We start from the raw sequence: 12,546 nt of genomic DNA, 5'->3' as shown, positions 1-12,546 counted from the left end.
TCATGAAGGGAAGGTCATGTTTAACTAACTTGGTGGAATTCTTTGAGAACATTCCACGTGCAGTGGACGTAGTGTATCTGGATTTCAAGAAGGTATTTGACAAATTGCTGCACCAAAGACTGCTACATAAGATAAAGGTGCACGGTTTTATCAGTAATGTATTAGCATGGATAGAAGATTGGTTAACTAACAGAAATTCAAAGAGTGGGTGTAAATGGGTGTTTTTTCGGTTGGCGATCAGTGACTAGTGGTGTGCTTCAGGGGTCAATGTTGGGACCGCAATTGTTTATGATTTACCTGGATGATTTGGAGTTGGGAACCAAGTGTAGTGTGTCAAAATTCGCAGATGACACAAAGAGCACGCTGAAAGTCTGCAAAGGGATACAGATAGTCGAAGTGAGCGGACAAGGGTCTGGCAGATGGAGTATAATGTTGGTAATTGTGAGGTTTGGTAGGAATAATAGCAAAATGGACTATTATTTAAATGGTAAAAAATTGCAGCATGTTGCTGTGCAGAGGGACCTGGGTGTCCTTGTGCAGCAATCTCAAGGAGTTGGTTTGCAGGTGCAGTAGGTAATTAAGAAGGCAAATGGAATTTTGTCTTTTTTTGCTTTAGGGATGGAGTTTAAAAACAGTGAGGTTATGTTGTTTCAGATGCTGGTAAGGCCACACCTAGGAGTACTGTGTATAGTTTTGGTCTCCTTACTTGAGAAAGGATATAGTGGCACTGGAGGGGGTACAAAGAAGATTCACTAGGTTGATTCCAGAGTTGAGAGAGTTGGTTTATGAGGAGAGACTGACTAGACTGGCACTATATACATTTCTGAAGAATGAGGGGAGAACTTGTAGAAACGTAAGATTATGAAGGGAATAGATAAGATAGAAGCAGGGAAGTTGTTTCCACTGGCAGGTGAAACTAGAACTAGGGGGCATAGCCTAAAAATAAGGGGGAGCAGATTTAGGACTGCGTTGAGGAGGAGCTTCTTCACACAAACTTCTTCTGTGGAACTCCCCGCCCAGAGAAGCATTAAATGTTTTTAAGGCAAGGATAGATAAATTTTTGAACAGTAAAGGAATTAAGGGGTTATGGTGAGCAGGCAGGTAATTAGTGCTGAGTCCACAAAAAAGATCAGCCATGATTTTATTGATTGGCGGAGCAGGCTCGAGGGGCCAGCTGGCCTACTCCAGCTCCTAGTTCTTATGTTCTTATTAAGAGCAAGATTCAAACCCACACCTTCAAAAGGGATTTGTGCCTAATCCAGTGCCTCAGATTGCTTAGCCATGTTACCTCAATTTACAATGCTTCCAGAGGACCGTTGGGCACAGAGATGTGAGATGTCGTCATAAAGGAAGCTTTTACAGTCAGGTAGGCATGCGAGAAGTTTTCACATTAGAGCCTCAAGGTCACATTCGAAACAGACCAAAAGCCACTCATCTCCTTACTGGATGAGGAGGAGCTAGGAAAGAGGCCTCCCAGAATCCAGAGGCTCTGCCCACACCTATGAGACTGTGCAAGATAGAAAACAAATAATGGCAGACATTTCCAGGGTCACAATAACATTCTGATAAAACAGGGCTGCAATCTTATTGAATAGCTGGAAGATACTCCCCTTTGACAAGATGATCTCTGCCAATCACCACAAGTAAAGGCCAAGAGATTTGTCAGGCACAAACAAATGAGGAGGTCTATGCTTGCCTCCACTGCCACTATCAACAAAGGTGGCCACAATAGTGACCAAGTAGTGGTACCATGAAAGTTTGGTTTGAACAAAAACACATTATGGTCATCAACAATCTAGAGTAAGCAGTTGATCATTCCAGTTTCCCTTTGGCCACAGATACTTCAGAAAATACACCAGGCAACTTGGGTTAGGTTGATTGGCCATACTAGATGAACCCTAGTTTTGGAGGATTAGCAGGGTAAATATATGGGGTCACATAGATAGGGTGGGATTGTTGTCAGTGCAGGCATGATGGGCTAAATGGGCTCTTTCTGTACTGTAATGATTCTATGATTTTGACACTACAAAAATATCATTAGACCAACTGAGCTGTATCCAATAACCTACAACATGCTTGGCTTACCAACTGAGTTAAATTGCTCAGTGTATAACATGTAAAACCAAAACTATTTTGAAGCAAATTAAAACTATACAATTTAATTAGATTTCAAAAAACCTTAAACATTAGAAACATAATTAAAAGATTCAATAGTGCTGATGCAAAATTGTTCACGTAGACCATTATTATAAGGGGTGATGTACCTTTTACTTCAACTCACCATAGTACAGTTGCTTCCAGCAGAAATACACATCTTATCCTCACACCACTGACACCCATTTGTATTGGCAGTGCAGCTACCACAGTCTGTATACTTGAAACATCTGTCATCTGTAGCCTCTGCAATATAAATAAATGGAGAAATTAATAAGGTTTAAAAAGGAACTAAATAACAAAGATTTAACCCAGACACAAAAGTATTCTTGCCATAACTGTAGTGTCACTGGCAGGTTCTCTCTTGAGCTGATGCACCATTTTATAAAAGCAGACAACTAATTAAAAAATCTGCAGTCATCGCTCTTTGCCTAGCATCTCGTCCTTATTTCCCAAAATTACTTACAAGTTAATCATCCTGGTTTTCCAGGTCATTACGTAGAGTTGAATAGTTTCAACATAAAAGGAAATTAGAGAACAAAAAATAAAACTACAGAAGAACTCCTACTGGATCTGTATATATGCAAGTTTATACCAAACTGCTCATTTACAATGCACTGAGATCCACAATACCCATTCTTTGTGTTCACAGAATGCGAGCATTGCTGCCAAAGCCTGCATTGATTACCTCTTCCCAAACTATCCCTGCAATGATGGTGTGTCATCTCCTTCACAAGTAAGTGGTTTTCAAGGCATTTCAGAGGGAACTTAAGAATCACCACATTGCTGTGGGTCTGGAGTCAGCTCAGGGGGGACAGCAGATTGCCTTCCCTAAACGACATGAGAGAACTAAATGGATCTATAGACAATCCAAGAGTTAAGTGGTCAACATTGCAGAGATTAATTTTTCATTCCAGAATAACTTAATTCACTAAAATTAAATTTCCTCGTTGCCATGGTGGAGTTTGAACTTCTGTCTCCTGCTCATTAACCTCAGAATCAGGTTCAAAATGCAAGAAATGAATTGCTTACTTAACATAATCTACAGGTCAATAAGTGCATGGCTCTATTCATAATAAAGTACTGATTGCAAATTATCCTATGAATTGGATATTGCAATATCAAATGAGTCATTTTTTCCTCAGTCGTGAAACTTTACTCATTCTTGATGCGCTCACTGTCCTCCATACCAACCAATACAAATCTCCCTCCCCTCTGCTTTTTCCACTTTTAAACTGACGGGTCCATTGTGGTGTATTACTAGACCTGTATGTCTCACTGTCCCATGTTCCCTCGCTTGGAGCACAACTTGTCTTGTAAAAGACCACAAGTACTCCAAGTTCCTTTACTCACCGAATTCCACAAGCGAACACTCTTTCTAGCAGTATTCCAGCAGGCCAGCCTCTGTGCTACTTAGTAAAAGAGCTGATGTATAATAAAATCATTAATAGCATCAATTCTTGGGGGCCCAGACCATATTGAAGGTTCCCGCAGTTGAGCTCTAAAAGGCAACTTTGTAGTTTAGATACCATAGACGCTATTGAAATATTAAGATATCTATTTGCAGGGACAATTGTATCTTTGGTCAACGCACAGACCATTACAAGGATAACTTAGCTTTTGTATGCTTTTTACTGAGTACACATTACAAGTTCTTTTCATTCCTCGAGTTCAGCCACTCTGCCTATCTAGCTGACTGAGTAAAGAAAAGTTTCCCATTCGTTTCAGAAATACTTTTGCCTGAAGTAATTTTAAGGACCACAAAATTCAAAATGCTTAGGATATTGGGTTCACCAGTCAACACAGATGACGTTTCTCGTCTGTTCTGTGAATGGAAAAATTGTAATAGTTTTTAAAAACTTCATGCACTTTTAAAGCAGCTGATCACATTGATACATCTCAGTGCATCACACAATTAATTATTTCTGAAATGTAGTGGCTTGTGCAGGTAAGTGAGACGACTACTGTATCTCACTAAAGTCTCAGAAATTGAATTATCATTTGATCTGCATTTTAGGATTAGTTAAGGGAGTAATTTTTTGTTTAATCAGACCACCAAAAAAATTCCTTCCTTTATTCTTGTAACATAAAAGGATCTTTATAACTCCTACCTGAATAGGCACACAGGATCTCAGTTAAGTAGTGCCAGTTTAATTTGGCCTCAAAACCTGTTATGGCCTAAAGTCTACAATATTCTGACTCAATAACGAAGTTGATAACAACTGAACATGGCTTCCATAAATTTTGCAATCAGGTCAAAACTCATATTAGTTTCGAAGTAGTCGGTGACAGCCACGCACTGCAGATGGAAGGGCAACTATTGGGTCAAGTTAGTCAATCTGAATATTAACTTATCTCTGAGCACGAAGTTTTCTTGACCAAGTTAACCGATAGACATCTGGTAATTGTGGCCTACCTATTTCACTGTATCCACAATGCGTAGCACTTGTCTTACTAGTTCTTGTTACCCATCTTATGCCTCCGAATGGTTGAAGAAACTAGGATTGTTTTGCAAAGACGAAGGTTATGGGGAGATCTGATAGAGGTCTACAAAATGATCAGAGGCTCTGACAGGATGGATAATCAGAGGCTTACTCCAACGGTAGAAGTGTCACTTACAAGGGGGCACAAATTCAAGGTGAGGAAGGGAAATTTAAGGGAGATGTGCGAGGGAAGTTTTTCCTTGCAGAGTGTGGTGGGCGCCTGGAATGTGCTGCCAAAGGTGATAGTGGAAGCAGGCACATTGGCAACATTTAAGAGGCATCTGGATGGGTACATGAATAGAGAGGGAATAGAGGGATAGAGACAAAGTGAGGTCAGAAGATTTTTTTTAAACTTTATTTAGGGCATCATGATCAGTACGAGCTTTGAAGGCCTAAGGGCCATTGCTGTGCTATACTTTTCTTTGTTGTTCTTTGTTCTTTATGCAGACCTGATAAGTAACTACATATACAAGATGGTTAATAGATGATAACAATTCACTTAGATTCATTGTTTCTTCCTTTGCCTACAAAGAATTTTTTTTTGCATTTGAGGATTATTTACTTAAGCATGTGAATGCTTATGATTTAAGTCTGATTAGGTACATTACAACCTTCAAAACATAACAGAATTCCAACAACTACAGACTGTGAACTCTCTCCTCCACCTTCACTCCATTTTACTTTTCCAATTTATTTTCACTTCCCCCACTGATAAACTTTGCCATCCCCTAATTCATCCCACCTCCCATTTTTCTCCTTACCACTGTCTCCCCTTCCCCCATCCCACCAGGGTGATCTGTTACCTGTTCCATGTTGTCCCTTGACGCACTGCTTACTTTTGTTCCGCCATTAACACATTTTGATCTCTTAGTATGACATCAGCAGCACTCTTCCTAGCCATGACCAACACAATTTACATCACTTTGTCTTTTTGTCCACAACATCTTTGTTAATCTCTAACGTCCATCCAGTCCCTACTGCTCCACCCCTTTCCTCATAAAGTATAAATCTCATCCTATTTGTAATATTTCTTTAGCTCTTAGACGAAGAGTCACCCAGACTTGAAACATCAGCTCTGTCCTCTCTCCATTGATGCTGCTATCAGACCTGCTGGGATTTTCCAGCATTTTATGTTTCAGGTTCTAATATCCACAGCAATTCGATTTTACCTAAGTGTTTAAGAGAATTAAACCTAGATATGCTTTTCATACGGAAGGCAAAAAGGACAAAACAAGAATTATGAATTAATCAATATTCTATGTTTCTGCTATTTCCTAAATGGTTTGCAAGTCCAAATTTATTCGAAGCATATATCTGAAGAATTGAGAAATTATAGCTTAAGTTGATTTCCATATGTTATCAGTACTCACTGGTTTTGAGGGGACATTTCACCTCATGGAAACTACTATTACTGGGGCCCAGTTCCCACGGAGCACAGTGATGCTTTTGCCGCAAACACCTAATACCTGGACCAGCATTTAAGCAAAGATCTTCACTGAAGGCCTCACAGTTTGGAGGTTTGTATACAAGGACATCATTCAAAAGCATACTGGAGAAACCACCAAACACATACATAGACCTGGAAAAGGAAGAAAAAATGGTAATTATATAAATTTATTGCATGTTACAACAGGTTAGGATTAGGTACTAAAACAGGATAGCATTAACATGAGTAATATGACACAGATATATGCCATCTTTCCTCACGTAGAACCTCCTACTTGAATGCACAAACTAAGTGAAGAGTCAGAAACATCCCCTACAGGGAATTGAGAATTAGGTTAAAGTAATATTCTTTAGCATCAGCAGTACTAAAAATATGGAAACAAATTACCCAATATCCTCTCACCCAGAACGCAGGCACTGTACCCACATAAGAGCAGAACATACATTTTTAAAAAGGCCAGAAAAACATAGCTATCACATAAATGACATCTGAATTATGTATTAAGGATTGCTGATTTTTGTTATAAGAACGTAAGAACTAGGAGTAGGAGTTGGCCATCTGATCCCACAAGCCTGCTCCACCATTCAATAAGATCATGGCTGATCTTTTCATGGACTTAGCTCCACTTCCCGCTAGTCACCATAATCCTTAGTTCCTTTACTGTTCAAAAATTTATTTATTCTTGCCTTAAAAACATTCAATGAGGTAGCTTCAACTGCTTCACTGAACAGGGAATTGCATAGATTCACAACCCTTTGTGAGAAGGTCCTCCTCAACTCAGTCCTAAATTTGCTTCCCCTTATTTTGAGGCTATGACCCCTAGTTCTAATTTCACCAGCCAGTGGAACGACTTCCCTGCTTCTATCTTATATGTTTCTGTAAGATCTCTCCTCATTCTTCTGAATTCCAATGAGTATAGCCCCAGTCTACTCAGTCTCTCCTCATAAGCCAACCCTCTCAACTCTGGAATCAATCTATTGACTCTCCTTTGCACCCCCTGCAGTGCCAGTATATCCTTTCTCAAGTAAGGAGACTAAAACTGTACACAGTACTCCAGATGCGGTCTCACCTGCACCTTATACAGCTGCAACGTAACCTCGCTGTTTTTAAACTCCATCCCTCTAACAATGAAGGACAAAATTCTATTTGCCTCCTTAATTACCTGCTGTATCTGCAAACCAACTCCTTGAGAATCTTGCATAAGGATACCCAGATCCCTCTGCACATGAAAATTAATATGCTCCGTAGATGATTTTGCATATTTCACTTTGCTTATTTCTAATAAAAGAATGCCAAATTTTAGAGGTTTATTGACAAATGCCAGGAAGAATAATAGAACAATAAAGTAAAAGTACTTTGTTGACCACCAGAATAAACTAGATGTCAAAACAGATAAACTGAGGCAATTATTAAACAGAGATAATGATGGACTCACCCATTGCTTACAACTGCTGAGTGTCCAAACCTATTGAGGTCACGATGCAAATTAGGTTTTGGAAGAGCTGTCCATTCATCGCAAGCTAGATAAAAGAACAGGTTTCATTATACTTAAGTTCTGACAAAATGGAGGCCAACAACAAATTCCTTCTGCACTTACTAAAACAATGTCACACTTTTCTTTCAATTTACTAACTGAAGACAAAAGTAAAATAGAAAGAACTGTGCAATGCAACAGTTTTTTTTTAAGTGAATGCACAAGGGAAACACATGGGTCATCGGATTAAACATGTGAAGCCAACTGCAACAAGAGAAACCTGAAATGCAAATTTTATATTTGAGAGAGAGTTACGCGCAAAATATCATGCAGTATGTCTCAAAGGCTTTGTTTCCTTTTGTTGTGCTGGGTTAAGTTGTCAATCCATTTTGTTTACTAAAGATATGGTCACTTAATATAGTGAATAACGAAGCAGGGTGGACACGTGGAAAGCTATTTTGTGTCCTTAACAGTGTGCGTTGTAATAAATTTACTTTGAAACATACTGAAATTCATTGCCAAACATTAAATATGCTATTAATAGTATGTTGGGTTTTTTTTGATTGGATGTGTTAACAATTCATATTTTGGAAGGCTAAAATAATTCCTTGGACAATACTGATGGAGATCTACACTAAACCCATTTATAGATTGAATTTCAGCATGGTGAATCATGCTTTCATTTTCAAAAATCCTGTTTCTATGCCATAAATGACTGCTTTAGGATTGACCAAGAGGATCAATCAGAAGTTAAAATGCCTCATTTTTTTTTAAACTGCATGAAGAAATTATGAAGAATCAAACTCTTTTTGAGCTTTATTCAGTTTTTTTAAATCTATTTTGTTATTGTTCAAGTTAATAATAAAATTCACATGCATTTATTTATTAACTTTCTGCCTCAAATTAAATCATAACATATTTATAGTATATATGTTTATGAAGTGAAAACAGTCACTTCATCTGTACTTGATGAATTCATAACTAATCCTGGTTTTCTATTGTCCTGTTATCAAATCTCATATCGAAAATAGGCAGCACGCACTTCCACAGGATACACTGTAGAAACTTGTAAAAATTCTCACAACACCAGGTTAAAGTCCAACAGGTTTATTTAGAATCACGAGCTTTCAGAGCTCCTTACCCGACGATGGAGCAGCACCCCAAAAGCTTGTGATTCCAAATACTTTAACCTGTTGTGAGACTTTTTACTGGATCCACCCCAGTCCAACGCCAGCATCTCCACATCATGTAGTAACTTGTCAAGACTTCTTTGCTAACATCTTCCAAAACAATGGCCTCAACGCCTACCAGCACAAGGACAACAAATACACCATCATGTCCAAGCCACGTCTGAAACATGTATATCATTACTCTTTTTTTAAAATCGTTATTGAGTCAATAATCTTGATCTCCCTACCCAACAATATTGTAGGAATGGTTAAGAGGAGATAATAGGATGAATTTGGAGCAACTATTCATGCTACTTGGGAAATGTAGGACTAGGGGACAGTTCGCGCTGAAAAAAAGTGGCATCATAAGAAAACCACAAGTTCAATGATTGGTAAAGAAGTGCAGTTAGGAATTGTCTACAAATTGCTGTACGTACTTTAAACAAATTATTGTAATTGAATCTATGAAAGAAAGTTAGGGCCAACATTATAATGGTAATAAAAGTAGCAGAAGGGAAATTAAGACTTAAAGTAAAGTCACCAAAGACTTAAGGAAGATCTTTGCATTGCAGCATGAGTGTTCAGAGTGAAACATGATCCCTAGCACAATTAGTATTCTCTTAGGGAAGTAACTACCAACCTTAATCTAAACGGAAGTCATGGCAGCAGTGTTGGCACCCATGATGTGCTCCTCCTGTGTTATGTGGGAGGTCATGGAAGTCTGTGCAACTGCTGCTATTAGCTGACCACGTTTTGGAGCTGGAAAGGTGGGTGGACTGACTGGGGAACATAGGCAATGCTGAGATTGTTGTGGAGATCATGGACGACATTGTGGCATAGTAGTTAGCATTGCTATCTAACAGCTCCAGGGACCCAGGTTCAATTCTGACCTTGGGTGACTGTCTGTGGAGTTTGCACATTCTCCCATGTCTGTGTGGATTTCCTCCCACAGTCCAAAGATTTGTGGGTTAGGTTGATTGGCCATGCAAAATTGCCCCTTAGTCTCAGTGCAAATATGTGAGGTTATAGGGATAGAGCCTGGGTGATGCTGTTGTGCCAAATGGCCTTGTGGTGTTTCTATGTTTGGAAGGGTGGTTATGCCACAGGTAAAGTGTGAACAAGCAGAAAGGAGATGGGGTGGCCAGTCAGTGGAAAAGGCAGAACCCTGTAGTTCTCCCATTCTCTGAACAGACATCCAGTTTTAGATACTGTTTGGGGCGGGGGGGGGGCTTTTCAAGGGACCGTAGCGGAAGCCAGGCCATCGCACCACAGGTGGCTCTGCAGCACAAGAGGGGAGGAAGTAGTATAGCAGGGCTGTAGTAACAGGGGATTCATTAATAAGGGGGACAAGCATATGTTGCCGCAACTGCAAAAGAGAGTCCAGGATGAGGTGTTGCCTCTCTGGGACCAGGGACAAGGATGTCTCCAAGCAGCTGCAGAGCATTCTGAAGGGACAAGTTGGACAGGTAGTGGTCATGGTACATATCTCTACCAACAACATTGGGAATCAAAGAGATGAGGTCCTACAAGCAGAATATACGGAGTTAGGGCATAAATTACAAAGCAGGACCTCAAGAGGTCGTAGCCCCAGGATTATTACCAGTGCTACTTGCTAGCAAGAGTGAAAAAAAAGATAATCCACTTGAATACGTGGCTGGAGAAATGGAGGAGGGAGAGATTCAGATTCCTGGGATGTTGGGACCTGTTCTGAGGAAGTTCGAACTGGCACAAGCAGGCTGCATCTCAGCAACACTAGGATTAAATGTCCTCATGGAGAATTTAAGCTAGAATGGCAGGGGGGAGCGAGGAGCAAGAGACAGAGAAACAAGAATAGAAACAAAAGTTGGATGGCAAGCTAGTACTGCTGCTTCGTAGCATTGTGCTTGAATCCAGCCTTTGGTGACTGTATGGAGTTTACATATTCTCTCCATGCCTGCTTTGGTTTCCTCCTAGTGCTCCAGTTTCTTCTACAGTCCAAAGATGGGCTAGGTGGATTGGCCATGCTAAATTGTCACAGTGTCCAAAGTGTGTACGTTGGGAGACATAGGGATTTTAAAGTTCTATTGTTCTAACCTCTTAAGAGGCACCTTATCAAAAGTTTGCTGCAAGTGCAAACACAGCACATCCATTTGTTCTTGCTTATCTCTCATACCAATTATATCTGGAAAAAACTCCACAGAAACCAATGCCTGGGCCCCAGTTGTTCACATTATATATAAATGATCTAGATAGGGGAACCAAATGCAATGTTTCCAAGTTTATGAATGCAAAAAACTGGGTGGAATGATGACTTGCGAGAAAGATCAAAGAGGCTTCATGGTGATCTCAACAAGTTGGATGAGTGGGCACACACGTCAGATGCAGTACATCATGGCTAAATCTGAAGTTATAACTTTGGTGTGAAAAACAGAAAGGAAAAGTATTATTTAAATAGTGAATCTTGGGAAATGTAAATGTATAAAGGGATCTGGGTGTCCTTGTTCACAAGTCAATGAAAGTGGAAAAAAAGGGTGTAGCCAGCCATTAGTAAGGCAAACAGTATGTTAGCCTTCGTTGCAAGAAGATTTGAGGTCAGAAGTAGGAACATCTGGGTCTTGGTGAGATCACACCTGGAGTATTGTATGCAGTTTCCATCTCCCTCCTACTTGCCATAGAGGGAGTGAAACAGAGGTTCAGTATGCTGACATCACAGTTGGCACGACTGACTATGAGGAGAGACTGGGCCTGTATTCACTAGAGTTGAGGAGGATGAGAGGAGATCTAATTAAACATGTAAAATTCTAAACAGTGCTGGATAGACTAGATGCAGTGAGGATGCACTGGTGAGGCCGCAGCTGGAGTACTGTGTGTAGTTTTGGTCGCCGCACTTATGCAAGGATATTTTGGCCTTGGAGGGAGTGCAGAGGAGGTTTACTAGGCTGATACCGGAGTTGAGGGGGTTGAACTATGAGGAGAGGCTGAATAAACTAGGCTTGTACTCGTTAGAGTTTAGAAGAATGAGGGGAGATCTCATTGAGACATATAAGATGATGAATGGGATGGATAGGATAGAGGTGGAGAGGCTCTTCCCGCTCAGAAAAGGACAGTAGGACTAGAGGGCACAGCCTCAAGATAAAGGGGGGGCGGTTTAGAACGGAGTTGAGGAGGAACTCCTTCACTCAAAGGGTGGTGAATCTCTGGAATTCTCTGCCCATTGAAGTGGTGGAGGCTGCCACGCGGGTTGATAGGTTTTTGACAGGCAAGGGGATTAAGGGTTATGGGGAGAGGGCGGGAAAGTGGAACTGAGCCACGACAGATCAGCCATGATCTTATTGAATGGTGGGGCAGGCTCGAGGGGCTAGATGGCCTACTCCTGCTCCTATTTCTTATGTTCTTATGTTTTGCCTGGGGAACCTAGAATCAAGGGACACAGTCTCAGAATACAAAGTAGAACAATTAGGGCCGAGATGAGGAAAATGTATTCAATCAAAAGGGAGTGGACCTGTTGAATTCTCTACCACAGAAGGCTGTAGAGGCCAAGTCACAATATATTCAAGGAAGAGATAAATTTATTTAGATTTTAATGATATCAAAGGTAGGGGAAGAAAGTGGGAATATGGCATGAGATAAAATATCAGCCATGATTATGTTGATTGTGGAGGAGACTCAAAGGACCAAATGGCTTACTCCTGTTCCGAATTTCTGTGTATTTAAAATCTAAATATAGAATGAAGTCAGGGAACATATCTAGATACAAAGAGTGGACAAAGTGTGGAACAATGTTCCACAAAAAAGCAGTTATTGCCAAGTCAAAAATTAATTTGAAATACAAGACTGATA

The 12,546-nt window shown here is 40.2% G+C and overlaps 1 protein-coding gene across 3 annotated transcripts in view; it reads right to left on the bottom strand.

The window, feature by feature from the left end:
- The window catches only part of atrnl1b (attractin-like 1b), an 883,775-nt gene that overhangs the window by 676,336 nt on the left and 194,893 nt on the right, over positions 1 to 12,546 (bottom strand). For all 3 annotated transcript variants that reach the window (XM_080205830.1, XM_080205831.1, XM_080205832.1), the window contains 3 exons: positions 7,520 to 7,604; positions 6,008 to 6,216; positions 2,282 to 2,400 (listed from right to left, as the gene is read on the bottom strand). In XM_080205830.1, coding sequence (XP_080061956.1) covers positions 2,282 to 2,400; positions 6,008 to 6,216; positions 7,520 to 7,604 — 413 coding nt within the window. The remainder of the gene's footprint in view (positions 1 to 2,281; positions 2,401 to 6,007; positions 6,217 to 7,519; positions 7,605 to 12,546) is intronic.

Source organism: Carcharhinus amblyrhynchos, chromosome 17, assembly GCF_965287045.1.
Source record: "Carcharhinus amblyrhynchos chromosome 17, sCarAmb.v2.hapA, whole genome shotgun sequence".
Lineage (NCBI taxonomy): Eukaryota > Metazoa > Chordata > Chondrichthyes > Carcharhiniformes > Carcharhinidae > Carcharhinus > Carcharhinus amblyrhynchos.
This window is presented reverse-complemented; position numbering and strand designations above follow the sequence as displayed.